A 15,447-nucleotide genomic window follows, 5' to 3' on the forward strand; every position below is an offset into this window, starting at 1 on the left:
AGCGGCGTACAGCGGGGCGGGGGCGGTGCCGAGACCCCCGAAGATTGACAGCAGGCCGGCGGCCAGCCAGACGGGACGTGCCGGGCGGGGGTTGCTGAGCTGCCTGGCGGCCCTCGCGGGAGATGGGCAGCCGGGGGCGGGCCGGGGGGGCGGGGCAGGCCGGGCCCCGCCTCCCTGCGGGACCCAATAGGGCGGCGCGGCCCGGCGCGCGCGAGATTTGAATCGCGGCGTTGGGAGGGGCGGGGGAGCGGCGGCCTTTGCGCTCCTCAGCCATGGGGGTCTCCGGCAGCGCCCCAGCTACCCCCGCCGCCGCTCTCCGCGACCGGCACCTGGCGCACGTCACCGACCCCCGCTCCCCCAGCGCCGGCATCCTGCGCACCCCGATCGAGGTAGGCGCCCCGCCCGCCCCGTCCCTCCCCGCCTCTCGGGGGCTCCGGCTCGCCACCCCCACGCCTGCCCTCTCCGCAGGTTGTGAGCTCCCCGGTGGGCAGCCCTCAGCTCGGCCCCGCCGAGCCGGCGGCGGGCGGCAGCCAGGAGCGGGACCCGCGCTCGCCCACGCCCGGCATCTTCCGCACGCCTGTGAGATCCGCGTCGAGTGGTGAGTGAGGCTGTCCCGGGGGGGGGGGCGCGGGGGGCTGTCCCGGGGAAGGGGGTGGGGGGGGGGCGCGGGGGGCTGTCCCGGGGAAGGGGGTGGGAGGGGGGCGCGGGGGGCTGTCCCGGGGGGGCGGCGGGCTGTCCCGGGGGAGGTGGGAGGGGGGCGCGGGGGGCTGTCCCGGGGGGGCGGTGGACTGTCCCGGGGTGGGTGGGTGGGAGGGGGGGGGCGGTGGGCTGCCCGCCCGGCGCGGGCTGGCAGCTCACCCGGCTCTCCGTCCGCGGCAGACAGCGTGGACTGCCTGGTGAAGCAGCTCAGCGAGGCCTTTGGGGCTGCGGCCGCGGCCCAGGAACCGGCGCTGCCGGGAGCGGCCTGTCCCAGCGAGGAGCCGGCAGCGGAGGAGCCGGCCCGGCGGAGCTCCTCTCCCGCGGGCGGCCTGGAGGCGGCCGCCGTCTCGGGGGAAGAGGCGGAGAGGTCTCCCTCTCCCAGCGAGGCCCCGGCTCGGCCAGCCCGGCTTGCTGGGCCTGGCTTCGCCTCGGGTAAGTTCTTGTTGGGGGAGGCTTGGGTGGGGAGGGGTGGTAATGCAGCTAAGGCTCCGTGTGCCCGGGGAGCTGCGCGGCCTGGGCTATGAGCAGGTCGGCGGGCCCTTCTCTAGGTTTGCTTTCCTGCCTGGCTGTGTCTGTTCTCTATCACCCTGCCTCCACCCCGATCTGGCTGTCTCCCGCTGCCTCAGACAGTGTGGCCCTGGGGCTCTGCAGCTGGCAGGAAGGTGGCCCCTTTGAGAACGGCTCCTTAAAGTGACTTCTGCCAGGAGTTGAAAAAGCTGTGGTTTATATCAGCAGTCAAAATCAAGGGGTAAGTGTACTTCTTGAAGAGGAAAATGTCAGCTCTCCCCTTTTTGGAGAGAGGCCTGTAGTTGTGGAGGCCTTGTCATGAGACCTTGGAGTTTCTCCGTAGGCAGAGCTGGGTAGTGAGGGGGCTACAACTGAATTGTGGAGCTGGGAGTCTTCAACACAGACTGTGTGCTTCAGAAAGGTTCCTGCTGAACGCACTTCCTATGCTGTGAGCTGGGATTCCTCAGTCTAGGGAGGAGAAACTTGGGGGAGGGGAAATCTTATTAATATGCACCAATACCTGAAAGGAGGGCACAAGGAAAGGAAAACCAGGCTCTCTTTCAGTGGTGCCTGGTGACAAGACCAGAGGCAGTGGGCTTAAACTGGAACATGGGAGGTTCTGCCTAAAGATCAGGAAACACACTTTTCTGATGCGAGGATGACCAAGGATGAACCAGGTTGCCTAGAGAGGTTATAGAGTCTCAGTTTTTGGAGATACTCGTATCTGAACATGGTCTTAGACAACTAGTGGTCCCGTTGGAGCAGGGAGTTTGGACCAGATGTTCTCCAAAGTTCCTTTTCATCCTCAACTACTCTGTGATCCCTTTACCTGTGAGTCTTTGGGTAACAGTCTTTGCTGTGCAAGCAAGCTAGATCGTGAAGGCCAGGAAGCATTAAAAATCCAGGACCATCCAGCCTTGTTATGATACATTGACGTGCTTCCTTCTGTCACTAGGGAGCAAGCCCGTAAGACGCAAGGCCAACAGCAAAATAATGGCGTCATCTGGTGGAATTTGCCGTTCTCCCCTCAGCATCTTGCAAGATGATAACTCCCCCAGTGCTCCTGCCTCCCGCCAGGTAAAGCTTAATGGGTCGTACTGTGGGAGGGACACGGGGCTGAAAAATAATGAAGCCAAATCCTTCCATTCCTGTGTCTTGTAGGGCCTCAGTTTGAGACTGTGGCATCTCAGGCCTGTAGAGCCTAGTGACTTCATAAGTGTGTTTTCTGTGGGTCAGTTTTGTCCCTAGATGCTTCCAGGTTTTGTCTGATATCTCTCATTTTGCCCTTAACATGGTATGTCCATTTCAGTGCTACCTTTCTCTTTAGGCTGTGGGAAGTCCATCACTTTTAGACATTGTCACAAAAGAACCAAAGCTGAATGGCCTGGAAACAGGCAATGTGTTCCACTGAGAATTAACTAACCCTCAGTTAGCTTGTGCTTCATTTACACTGTATGTTTTGGATTTTTCTTTCTCTAGGGTAAGAGGCATGTGTTGGGAGAGAGCCGTGGGGAGAAGGAAGTGACAGTAGAACTGAGCAGGAGCCTCAAATCTGGGAACAGTGCTTGGAGTGACTTGAACAAAGAGAATCAACAGTGTCCTTTTGTGGAGAACTAGAGATTTCATTTTCCAGGATCTTGCTGTAATTTGCTTCTGTGTTCTAGAAGTCTTTTTAGGCGTGAAAAATCCTGTAATGGACTGAAACTCCACATCTGTGGTCACTCTTATCACCTGTCCCTTTTGGGGAGAGAGTGCACGTGCTCTTTCCTAGCTCTGCATATCTTCTGTACAGTATGGACTTTGGGTCTTCTGTTGTATATTAGCTGTATTTACCCATTGTAGAGCTTCTATCTGTAGTAAATAAATTTGTATTAAAACCTTTGGTGATTGTGTCTGTGTCCTGATAGGACAGTAGAAAAACCTTGCTTGCACAGTGCAATGTTGTCACTTCTGGTATTCTACTGCACCTATGCTGGCCTGACACTAGCTGTATACAAAGGACTGTACCCTGTTGCAAGGCTCTGGCATGAGGGTGAGATCCAGAATAGGGTGAGATAATCCTGTGTCTTAATATCTTGACCTTTTGTTAAGTCACTCTACCTTCTTGACCTTTGTCTCTCCCTAGCAGAGCTGTGGCACCCTAGCCACGGTAAGACAGCAAGTGGGCTAGGGGCTGACTATGTCCTGTAACTGAGCTCAAAGCTCCAAGGTTTGTAAGGATGCATTTTTAGCTCTATTCTAGGGTTAGCAAGCCTGGGAACTAACAGCCTTTTCTCGGTGCTTCCGCTGGGTGCTTTGAGGTAGAGCAGTCTGTAGTCACAGAAGGAGAGTTATGCTTGTATTGGCTTATAGCAATGCTGGAAAAAACACAGCCTGCAGTGCTTATGTGAGCTTTCTTTATTTGTCTGGGCTATAAAGATCTATAACAGACTTGAAAACAGGGACTGATGGCTACTGGTTAGACAAGGTCACCACACAATGCAGGAGTGAGGCAAAAAGAAGGAAGAGCAAGAAGCAGACAATAAATAAGAATAAATATAATATTTCCCAGTGTTCTGTTTGGTGTGAGAGCTACCTTTCCCCTATTTATGCATAGTTGATATGAGCTAAGTTTCCCAATGGAAAATGAGCCAAATTGGTGCTAGCTTTTTGTTTGAGGTTGCATGATAGTATGTCTCTGAGGCTGTCTGCAGGGAGATAGGACAGCTGCACAGAGAAGTTAGGTACAGTTAAATCAGGGACACAGTGTACCCTGGGACAGAGGTGTTGGATAAGGAGTCCTCTGGAGGATGGGTGCCGATGTGGGTAGGGATGTTTGAAGGAAGAAGCAGGGTGTTTGAACTCTACTGCAAAGTCATGAGATGTAATGAACGGTGTCTTGCAGGTCTTCAAGCCTGCACAAAGCTGGAAACTGCTGGGCCTGTTCAGAGGTGAAGGGCCAGTGTGTGTGCTCCTGCTTCCCAGCTCCCCCGGTCCCCCTCCACGACCTCTCCTTTCCCTTTCACTCTGGGAGACCCCTACAAGTGACCTGTGTCTAGAGACAAGTGGGAGTGGTAGGTAGGTGTTTTTGTTCTGCTCAGCTGACGATGCTGTTTGCATGGGCTTGGGCTGTGGGCCATGTTTCTGCTGTTCTTTCCTTCTCTGCTGCCATCTTCAGTTCCAGATCTTGAGGAAGCTGTCCCAGGAGCCAGTGGCAACAGCCATGCCATCTGCTGTCACTCCCAGGCAGCTCACTCTGTTGTCATGGCCAGAAAGGATTCCTACAGGGGGAAAGGAGAGAGGTTAGGAAAGGAATTTGGAGCCTAGGAGAGAAGATGATGCTGAGGCTGTGTACCTACACCCCTGTGTATCGCGCTGTTTGTTCCTGCATAACAGGTTACAGTGAATACATGGCTAACAAGAACAAACACAGAGAGGAACATCTGTGCACGGCCTGTAACCACCAGCTGTGGGACTGGCCACAGAAGAATGTACGTGGGAAGAAGGTCTGGCTGGCAGAATCTTCATACAACTGCTTTCTCCCTGGAGCGATGGTAGGACTAAGAAAGGCTAGCATCCTTGCTAAGACTGAGAAAGAGCAATGCTGTTGGTGGTCTGTGGGTTTGGGGGGGGGGGGGTTTGGGTTTGTTTTTTTTTCAGGGTCTAGGGGACACTTCTGAATGAAGAAATACATTTGGGTGTATTCTGTGTCTGAGCATCACAGAGTATCCAAAGATACTGGATGGAAGCCCAGGTCTATGCTCAGCTTGTGGCACTGTGAGTAGCTGGAACTGGCAGATGGCAGAGGCTAGCTGAAAGTAGGAAATGCTACCGGTGCTTGTGAGCAGTTTTAGCTAATAGGAACTTAATGCTTTTTTCACCCTTGAAACAATATCGTTCCCTAATATTAAAAACAACAGCTCTTCTACGCAAAGGAGAGTTGTACTAGTTATTGGGTGGCCCTTAAGTGCAAGGAAGCTTTGTTTGGCTTCATTAGTATAGGATGTGTCCCTTTCAGGAAAAATCAAGGTCTTTTCCTTGCCTTGGTAGCGACAGAAGACCTTGCAGGGAGTTAGAGAGGGCTCTCCAGGAGCTACTCACCCACACGCTCTGCCTTCAGGGAGTCCCAGATGTTGCAGTTGAAGTCGTCATACCCAGCAAGCAAGAGGCGCCCGCTGCGGGAGAAGGCGACTGATGTGATCCCGCAGATGATGCTCTCGTGAGAGTACACTATGAGCTCCTGGTCTGCCCGGAGGTCAAAGAGGCGGCAAGTGGCATCATCGGAGCCAGTGCAGATGGCTTCACCGTTGGGGAAGAACTGAGGAATACACAGGCCAGACTTTAGTCAGGTCGTGTCCTCCTGACTAAAGATCTCCAGTCTTTGCCTCCCTGCTGACTACCAGGAAGCCACAGAGGTGACTTTTCAGCAGGACGAGACACTGGATCATAAGAGTTTAGTCTGCTGAAGGGAGAGACTGATGATCCTCCTAAGACCTAGTAAACCCCTTCCACCTCAAGAAAGCAAATTACTTAGGGGGTTGACCTATTGCAAGTCCCAGTGCTTGGGGGAGGATTATCATCCTTTAACTGCAGCTGTTACTTTGGAGCTTGGCAAATGTCCACCCATTATTCCCCTGATGGGGTCTGGCATCATTGAGAACTACAAGAGCTTTTCTCTGGTTCTCATCCTAACCTTCCCATACACACTCCTTTTTTGTGTGTCCTTGCTCAGGAGTGGGTATGGCAGAAAGTCATATGGCTGACAAGGGTAGCCACGGGACACGTGAGAAAAGCTGTACTACTCAAGGTCAGTGGAGGGTGGTTCAAACAGCAGACATTGCAGGCTGCCAGCAGACTCATTTGGTCAGCTGTATGGGATTAAACTGACATCGTTTCTTGTCCTGCCACCTTGAGGGCTCTGGTTTGAATCTTTGCCTCTGAGGGGTATCTTTGCCCCAAACATCCGTGCTGCCTCCTGTGAAGATTTCATTTTCAGAAGATCTCCCTCTAACCCTAAGTTTTGCTTCTGCTGTCTGGAGCTGATGAAGAGCCTCATCTGAGTTAGGTATTCCCTCTGCTCACTTATGTCTTTCACCAGGGCATGCTTGACCCATGATTCCCAAAGGCTGCTATGAGCAAAGGTACACCAGCACCTGTGTTGGTGCACTGAGCTCCACAGACCACGCTGTGCTAGCTGAGCCCAAGCAGTGCACTGACCAAGGCTTTTAACATGTGCCAGGGAACAGCCAGCCCCTGAACTTCAGTGAACTCAGCTCCACCCTGCTTCATGGGGCCAAAGGCCTCTGAGACCCTTCTTCCCCACACCAGTGTGAGAGCTTCCCAAGACCCTGTTTCAGAGCTGGTTCACCCCCCTGCTCCCATTTTCCTTGCCTCCCCACCAGAGTTCACACAGCACACGTACACAGATAGCATTGATATCAGACTCGTGCCCTGAGAAGGTCTGACGGCAGGTGCCCTCCCGCACATCCCACAGTTTGGCAGTAGCATCGCAAGCCCCAGATATGAAGAGTTTGAAGTCTGGGGAGACAGCCAAGCTCATGCAGTCACCGGTGTGACCCAGGAACACAGTCTTCTGCTGCCCTGTCTCGATGTCCCAGAGTGCACTGTGGGAGAGGAGAGAACTTCTCAGAGCCAATCCAGGCAGAACAGACCTACAGCTGGGCTGAACAGCTGTTCCATTTGCAAACAAAAGGGAGGGAAGCCATGGGCCTGGCTACAGCATGGGGAAACGTGTGAGAGCATCACTGGGGTCAGCTCTGTACAACAGGAGATAGCTTCACAGCTCTTGCTGGTCATACCTTTGCCTAAGCAGAGTTAGACTACGGCTGGGGTGTGAGGTGTGACCATATTCCCATAACTGCAACAGTTGAAGGGAATACTGAGAGGAGGTAGGAGGAACCCACAAGCAAGCAGCTGAAAAAGGTGTGCTGTATCCACATTGGTAGGACACACGGACAGTGTTCACTGGGATCATTACATTACTGCCAGGCAAAGGAGGACCATGTAGTCCTGATCTCTGGAGGTAATGCCATATCCTAACTCATCCTCAGTCAAGAGGTTCTTCCAAAGCAGGTGTTGGGATGGGGTGGGGGAGAATAATGACTCAGCACTGCATTGAGGCACACGCAGCAAGACCTGAGAGCCAGGAAGCAAAGTGTCCAGGCACTGGCTTTGAAGATGTCCCTTGCACAGTGGTCAAGACTTGAGAAGTGGACTCGGAGGGGGAGGGGGGGCTTCACATATATTTAGAATGTTTTCTGTCCTGAGATAAATGACACTGTGCTTTGAAAAAGCTTAAAACATGGTCACCAGTGCTTCACCAATAGACCTGCATCTTGATCTGACCTAAACTGGGAAAAGTAGCACCTATTTTGCCAAGAGAGGGAGAAGAGATATATCTTCCTAAGGTGCTCTGTATGGCCTCCCCATGTAGGAACAATTCATCCTTAATGGACTCCTGTGGAGCGAAAGCACTGCACTTGATGATGAGTGCTATGCCTCTAAGAGACAAAGGCCATGTCACCAGGATGCAGGTGATCACACTCACCACGTGGTATCTCCAGAGCTAGTCACAATACTGTTGTCATCCAGGAATCGGCAGCAGGAGAGGTAACCTGGGAAGTGGGAACAAGCACATATGAGAGGAGTGGCAAGGCTAGAGGAGAGAGGTTTGGTAAGAGAGGGCACCCAGGCTGCAGGCAGGCGGCACACCCACCTGTATGGGCTGAGAGCTCCCTGCTCACTTTGACGTTGCCTTCACGAGTCTTGAGGTTGTAGATGGAGCACATGTTGTCAAGGCCCCCACAGGCCACAAAATTGCCTGAAGGGGCATAGGCACAGGTCATGACCCAGGAAGAACGCAAAGGGATGGCGTGAACCTGGGAGAACAAGAAACGGTGTTGGGGCTCCCTCAGCAGAGAGAGCAGGACAAGGCCACGAGCTCCAAAGCCCCAGTCTGCTGCAGCCACCTGACTCCCTCTTACCTTGTTAGTTGTGTATGTATCCCACACGATCAGTTTCCCGTCTTGTGAGGCACTGACCAGAAGTCTGTGGGAGAGGAACAAAATGGTGTTAGTAGCTCGCTTCCCATCAGAGCCTTCTTGCCCTTCACACCCACGTGCTGCCCTGCAACCAGCAGGTCAGCAGCATCTCTCTCACTTGGAGTCTGTGGACCAGTGCATGGCGTAGATCTTGGCCAGGTGTCCACGCAGGGTCCTTCGGGTCCGCATCTGGATGCGGCCAACAACTTCCACTCCAGACACAATCTGAGGAAAGAGAGGGGGGAAAAGAAAGAATCTTGGACTGTCAGGAGTTTTACTGCTCCTCTGCTTCCCAGCTGGAAAGAGTCCTCCTTAGAGTGGTGCTCCCCAGACACGCACTTATTTGCCCAGCCAGCCCTGTCCCTTACCTGAGCAAGTGTTGTGTCTGCACAGGCTTTCCGGGCATCCTGGAGAAGAGACAAGAGCAAATGAGAGAGAAAAAAAAGCTGTGCAATGGCAAGTGAAATTCAGGGCCATAGCTAGAAGCAGGAATGGTGGCTTTACTGGGTTTAGATTGTGTCCAGCAGAGGGGATCCTGGTCTGTGACTCAGGCACCTTGGCACCAGGTCAAATATCAGTCAAAAGCTGCTCAGCATCCTGTTCCCCATGATACCCCCCTTCCACAGATCCTCCCACCTGGCAGAACAGCAGCTGCCTCCCAGAGGAGGTCCCAAGGACACTACACTCTTTGCCCTCCCCTCCACACCCTCCGCAGACACAACACTAGGGGCCACTTTCTCATCACTTAAAATGCTGTGCAGAACTGCAGGCCCCCCCAAAAATACAGATGAAGAAAGCTCAGCTCCCAGCTGTGGCTGAGGAGCAGAACTTTGTCAGAGCAGGGTGGACACTCTCTCAGCACTTCTGTGACTGTTGCCAGCGTTACCGCAATCTGCTTCTTCAGCTGCTCAGCCTCCTGCTTCATCTGCTCCATCTCCCCCATCTTTCTGACCTAGGGGTGGTTCCTGCACGTGGGGCAGCCTTGATTCTGGGGAGACAAATCAAAGGAGAGAGGCATGAGATAGAAAGATGTCCTGGTTTTCATCTGGGACAGAGTTAACTTTCACAAGAAGCTGGGAGGGGACACAGCCAGGACGGCTGATCTGAACTGGCCAGAGCAGTATTCCATACCATGGCATGCTCAGTAGATAAGGGGAGCTGGCTGGGTTGGAAGGATCACTGCTCTGGAATGGACTGGGAATTGTTTCCAGGTAGTGAGCAGATTGTGTTGTGTATCACCTGCTTTGTATATACTTTTATTAGCATTGCTGCTACTCTCCTCTTCCTTTGCTGACCTAGTGAACTGTCATTATCCCTTACCTTTTTCTTCTGATTCTTCTCCCCATCCCACCATGGGAGGACGACTGAGAGAGTAGCTGTGTGGTACTTTGCTGGCTGGGGCTAAACCATGACAAATCGGCACCTGCTCAGTCATGCACACATAGGCATCTCTGAAAAAGGCTTTGCAACCATTTATTGGCTGAATGGTTGGTAATGCCATGCTGTGGCCAGAGCCCTTAGTGTTTGGGAAGATCACACTGGGCCTGCTTAAAGGTCTGTTTGGTCTTATATCATAGAATCATAGAATGGTCTGGGTTGGAAGGGACCCCAAGGATCATCAAGTTCCAACCCCCCTGCCACATGCAGGGCCACCAACTTCCAGGCCTGGATCTACACAAGGTTGCCCAGGGCCCCATCCAACCTGGCCTTGAACACCTCCAGGGATGGGGCATCCACCACCTCTTTAGACAGCTTGTTCCAGCTCCTTACTACTCTCTCTGTAAAGAACTTCCCCCTAACAGCTAATCTAAACTTTCCCTCCTGTAGCTTTATATCTTGCTTGCACATAAACTGGGAAGCTGAAGAACTCCAGAGCCTCTTGCTGAGGCTCTGATCACATTTGTCCCCTCACCTCTTTAATCTCTCTATTCCAAGCCCTAGCAAGCCCTGGGTCCTCTTCATTAGCTTCTCCCTGTCCATGGCCAAACTGTCCATCTCAGCTCCAGGAGGAGGAAGCTTCATTGCAGGGGGGGAGCACAGCTTCCAGCTTCCAGTCAAAAACCCAAACAGTATGCCTAGTGAAGGATCTAAGAATAACACAAGCAGATAGTGATATTTAATCTACTTTCCTAGCCCTAGCTTTTCATCGGCATCCAAATCTAGAGGCAGCATTACTGTATGCAAGTCCTTTATGGAAGTTCCTGTGCATTTGCCTACGTAATTTTTGTGCCCATGTCAAAGTTTAGCATCCTCAGTACCCCATGGTGATGACTTCCACAGCTTAGTGGCAGGCTCTGCAAAGAACTTGTTCCACTCAGTGCTCCCTAGCTCTTGAGTTGGAAGAACCAACAAATAACTGATTTCTATTCACCTCATGATCACTCAGTATTTTATAGATCTCTTGTCACATTCATCTTTATCCGTATCTTTGCCAGACTGCAGAGCACACTTAGACATTCCTTCCATGTAAGCTGTTGCAGCCTATTACCTCCGTTGTTCTCTAAGCTGTTTTCAGTTGTTTACAGAGCATAGATGATATGTTTTTGCAGAGAGAGCAGTGAACCAGAACTGCAATCCACATTTGAGATACAGGTTCACCATATGCTTATATAGCATCTCTGTTTTCATCTCTCTTTCTTGTTATGTGCATTGAAAAATTCACCAGTGATTATAGCATCTCCAACTCTTGTGGACAAATCTGGTCTTTATTTGCTTCAATCTCTTTCTCCTGAGTAGGTGTGAGTTTCCAGATGTGCTCCAGGTGTTGTTCAACATTAGAACCAGGGCTTTGTCCCAAGGCAAAGAAATGCTCCCGCATTCTGCATTAGCAGAATTTCTCCTAGTCCCTGTGGGTCACATCGCCTCCATCCCCTCTGCCCTGTTGCCTGCAGGCTTGTTCCTTCCAGCCAACGGGGCTCTGTGTCCTTCCATGCCAGGCTGCTCTCTAACTACAGGCAAGCACATGCAGATAGCTCCTAAGCCCCACCTTTGCTCACTGCTTTGTAGAGCTCTTCAAGTCTCCCTTTTCAAAGTCCCTTCCCCTGAACATCTCTTTGGCTTTCCTTCCATCTTCCAGTCAGAGTGAGTTTCTGTTTGGTAAACGACTCCTGCAGCATGGCCTTGTGTATAGGAAAGACAGGAGGTATGGGTTTCCCCTAGCTCCTGGGAGGCAAGAGCTTATCCCAGGAGGGAGGCTATTTCAAGCTGTACTTTGCAGAGAAAGACTTGTACCTGCTGCCTGCAAGCAAGAACAGAGCCACGACACCGCTGCCTCTTCGCTGCTCCATGCCCACGCAGGGAACATGGCTACTAGCCCACTGCAATGGCCCCAACACAAGGTGGGGGAGCAGGGTAGGAGCCTGGGGCTGCACTGTCAGGACCTGGAGGCACGTGCCTCCCCGTGGCCTGGGGCTGCCAGCCTCAGCTAGGTGGGAGAACAGACCAGCATCTGAGCTGGACCCTTTCAACTGTTTTTTTGTTTGTCATGCTTTGACAGAACAGGGATGAGAGGGTTCTTTCCAGCAAGGATGCACCTGGTGGAATGACACAGGCCATGAAAGCCTACCTGTATGCACTTCTCCTTTGGGAAGGGGCTGGACACCCCACACCATTTCTCAGCTAACTGACAGATGGGGGAGATGCTGGGGAAGGTCCTACAGCCTTCTGCAGGAGGTTGCACATCCTCCTTAGCTCATGGCATTTGGCCCTCAACTTCAAGCCACAGAGATGACATCCAGCTCTAGTTGCTGCTGACCAGCACGCTGAGTGGTAAACCTGAACTCCCAGGCACTGGAAAAGCAGCCCTATCATTGCCATTCACATCTTCCCCTCTCTCAGTTTTCCCTAGGACTGATCCTACCTCACTTCCATCAACTTTATGCACTGGATGGCCTTTTTCTGAAGATACATCTCTTTCCTCTGACTCTCTCCCTCCGGTCTCCTCTGCTTGGTCCCCAAGTTCTCCAGGCTGTTATTTCATACAGCTTTGTCCATCTGTCTCTCTTTGAGGACTTCTGTTTTCACCTATCCAGACCTGCATGGCGATGGAACCCTTGTTCTCTCTTCTAATTTCTGTCCCAGGTGAAGCTGGCTTCACACATTCTCCTCACTACCCACCAAATCCCCAGTTTTCCTTGCATCTCTCTTGCTTTTTCCCCATTATCTCCCCTTCCCCAGGCATTCCTTTCTTAACTCTGGCACCGGCACCGGAGTGCCAGTTCACAAGCGCCTGCTCTGTGAAGTTGCACAAGCAGATGAGGGGCTTTCGGCGCCGGTAGACAGATCAAAGGGCAGGGGCACAGTTGGATAAAAAGGGCTAAATATAGAGAAGGTGCAGCTCAGGTTCAGGATTCTGTCCAAGCATGTAAATCCCCTTGAGGGAACGCTCTAAATGAACTTGGGAATTGTTCTCAGCCTCAGAAGGACAAGGAGCTGCAGATGAGCGATAGTAACAGCTCCAGCTTCACCTGTCGCCTCTACCCATCGCGTCCCAGTGCCATTTGTGAGGAGTGAGTTACCTGGTCCCCAGCAGCGTGCAGCTGCCTCCCAGGAAGACCACAGCAGGTGTGCAAAAGAACAGCTTGACATCGTCATGTAAATTTGGGACAGGAAATGGGTGAACCAAGGTGGGGGGGAAGAACAGGGGAAAGGGGAATGGAGTTTGGAGTCCAGCCAAGGCACATTCCTGCGTGACCAGCAGGACCTTAGCGATGCAGGTTTCTTGTGGAGCCATGGCTCAGCTCACAGCTGCTCATGGTAGCTGCTCAGCCTGGTTTTAATGTGAAAGGCTTCTAAACGGTGCACGTTCCGTGCCTTCTGGAAGTAAGGGCTCTTTCGGGTGGATGCTAAGCAGCAGAGGAAACCAACTCCTTTGGTACCTCTGAAAAAGCAATTCAACACCACCAGGCCAACATTGCAAAGAGCTTCTGACAGGAGGACCTTGCAACCTGCACTGGTCCAGAGTTGTGTCTCCTACAAGCATCACCATGGAGTATGGCACAGCCAAACAGTGCCTAGGCTCAGTTGGTTCACGCCAGCCCTCTTCTGTGCCCTGTTTTGTCTCTGCTCATACAGTTCACAGTTCCTGGCTTTTGAAATCATGTTTTATTTCTTCTGCTCTCCAAGATGACAGTTCTTTCCTGTTCTGCCTTTTCTGACTAACCTACTGGAAGCATCTACTGTAGCACTCCTGGTTGCAGGCAACCAGACCCATCCTGACACCTTGGGTGTGTGCTTGTAGCAGACCAAATACCTCTACTGTGGTGTGAGGCTGAGGGGAGGATCTAGAATCATCTGCCTTCTACCTTTTGCTGCCACACCATGACTTTTCAGGGCAGTGGCTATGTCCTTTGCACCATGCCATGGTGGGAGCCCAGCCTGCACCCCAGGGGCTGTCCTACTAAGCCATCTGCATCACTTCCTTATAGGGACTGGGGCACAAGTGATGGGTGGGAAGAAAAGGGAGGTGAACCCCATTATTCCTTATCTTCTAGGTAGCTTCCTCTACACTGGGAAGAGAGTGGTCCCTCTGGGGTGCTGGGAGAGGGCTGTAAATCAAAAAGGGAAAGGTGCAGGAGGGAGGACTGAGTATTAATAGGCAGCATCCCTGGGTCTCTCTGTAATCCCTGGTTGGCCTTGCATGCTCGCCCTGGTGACCCTGGGCTCCTTGCAGAGCCGGATACAGAGATGATCCCCCTTTCCTGTGATAGAGATCAAAGGCCAGGGTAAAATTACCCTGCTCTGCTCCTCACTTTCTGAGGGTTCCTTCTCCATACAGAAAAGCAACCAGCTGTAACGAGGTGTACACAGGGCCACAGCAGGAATGCAGGGCTGTGTAGTTAGTGAGTCCCAGGTCCTCCCTGAGGGGAGGCGTTACCTTCCTGTTCCAGTCTGGAAACTGGTGAGGTTTACCTGTCAAGGTGAGAATGAGCAACCCCATCCCAGTGTAAAGCCCCTCATGGTCCTAAAGGCATCTCAATGATAACCCAAATTCCTTCCCCACTATGATCTTCCCTCCCACACCCTCTGGCAGGATCACCCCTTGGATGAAGAGTCCCCACAGAATCACATCAAGAACCTGAGTCCCAAGTACCAGACTCACTAAGATGACCTCGGGCACAACAAGGCAGCATCCTTACCGGGATCTGCTGAGCGAGGTGGGTTGCAGTACTCCCTGGGCAGGACCCTCACAGCCTGCTTCTCCTGCTGAGAACGACTCCCCACCGGCCAGAAGCACCTTGTCCCCGTGCGGCGTCCAGTCAGTCCTGCCCGTCCACCCAGCGAGTCCCTTGCTCCCTCTCTGCTCCTCAGCCTCTCCCAGGACTGATCTCTCCCCATGGGGAGCTGGAAGGCTGTGGACGGGAGGGGTTGGGGGAGGGCTGATTCCAGGAGCAGCGTCAGGCAAATTAAATCAGACACCAGAGACTTGGGGAAATCGGATTGGGATGTAATGCAAAGCAGGTGGATGGGGAGGGGTGAAAAGAGAGAGTAGCACACTGCTCCTGAAGGGAAAGAAACCATCACAGGCAGATTTGACTCCCTCTGTTTCTATCGGCAACAAACTAATAAAGTGAAGATTAGCCATAACAGACTAGGATTATCAACCCCTGGGGCAGGGCTTGCTGCACCTCACAGCCCACAGGAACTCCTGTTTTCCTGGGGACAGTGTGCCACTTGTGTCCTGGGCAAGGTGGAAAAGAAGGGGGAGAATGCCACTCACAGTGGCCTTCGGAAGAGAAAGTCAGTAGCCTCCCTGGGCAGCAAACTGGGCTCTGCATGGGGCAAAACAGAACTGGGCACAGGGGCCAGGGGTGCCAAAAGATTTGGTGGCGTGCCTTTTGGCAGCCACTTTAGTGGGATGCTGTGAGGGGATTATCTTGGCCTCAATCTCCTTTAATCTCTCCCACGGCTTTGGCCCAAGCCCGAGATAAATACCTTTTAACAGATCTCATCTGACGTCAGGAGGCCATCAGTCTAATCACCCAAGCCACCTTTGGGCAAAGCAAAGCCAGAGATGTGGACACTGGCCCCTCACCCCCCAACATGCCCTCGTCAAGCAGGAACCATCCAGCACCCTCAGGCAAATCATCAAGACAGACACACAAGTGCTAAAATGCAATGGACCTCTCACCAGGGAGAGAGAATTCTAAGCTCACACATCTAGTTTTCTTTTTCTGTGATCCTGGGGAGGATGGGAGGTAGA

The 15,447-nt window shown here is 52.7% G+C and overlaps 2 protein-coding genes across 3 annotated transcripts; one reads left to right on the forward strand and one right to left on the reverse strand.

Annotated features, from left to right (window-relative positions):
* Positions 1–272: 272 nt before the first annotated feature.
* Positions 273–2,965, forward strand: CDCA3 (cell division cycle associated 3; the record flags this gene model as incomplete). The annotated part of the gene is made up of 5 exons (XM_084266122.1): positions 273–389; positions 469–598; positions 880–1,131; positions 2,162–2,283; positions 2,686–2,965. 5 exons carry the CDS (start codon positions 273–275, stop codon positions 2,821–2,823), a joined length of 759 nt encoding a protein of 252 aa, XP_084122248.1. The 3' UTR covers positions 2,824–2,965.
* A 1,394-nt stretch (positions 2,966–4,359) lies between these two features.
* GNB3 (G protein subunit beta 3) lies at positions 4,360–9,189 on the reverse strand (the record flags this gene model as incomplete). Of its 2 annotated transcripts, none has more annotated exons than XM_084279266.1 (9): positions 4,360–4,466; positions 5,287–5,503; positions 6,608–6,809; positions 7,757–7,820; positions 7,922–8,084; positions 8,190–8,253; positions 8,365–8,471; positions 8,615–8,653; positions 9,133–9,189. In XM_084279266.1, 9 exons carry the CDS (start codon positions 9,187–9,189, stop codon positions 4,360–4,362), a joined length of 1,020 nt encoding a protein of 339 aa, XP_084135392.1. The 2 variants fall into 2 exon arrangements, with proteins under 2 accessions (XP_084135392.1, XP_084135391.1); XM_084279265.1 differs by having other exon boundaries at positions 7,754–7,820.
* Positions 9,190–15,447: the final 6,258 nt, after the last annotated feature.

The sequence above is a fragment of the Gallinula chloropus genome (genome assembly GCF_964237585.1).
Source record: "Gallinula chloropus genome assembly, chromosome: 1".
NCBI classification, from domain to species: domain Eukaryota; kingdom Metazoa; phylum Chordata; class Aves; order Gruiformes; family Rallidae; genus Gallinula; species Gallinula chloropus.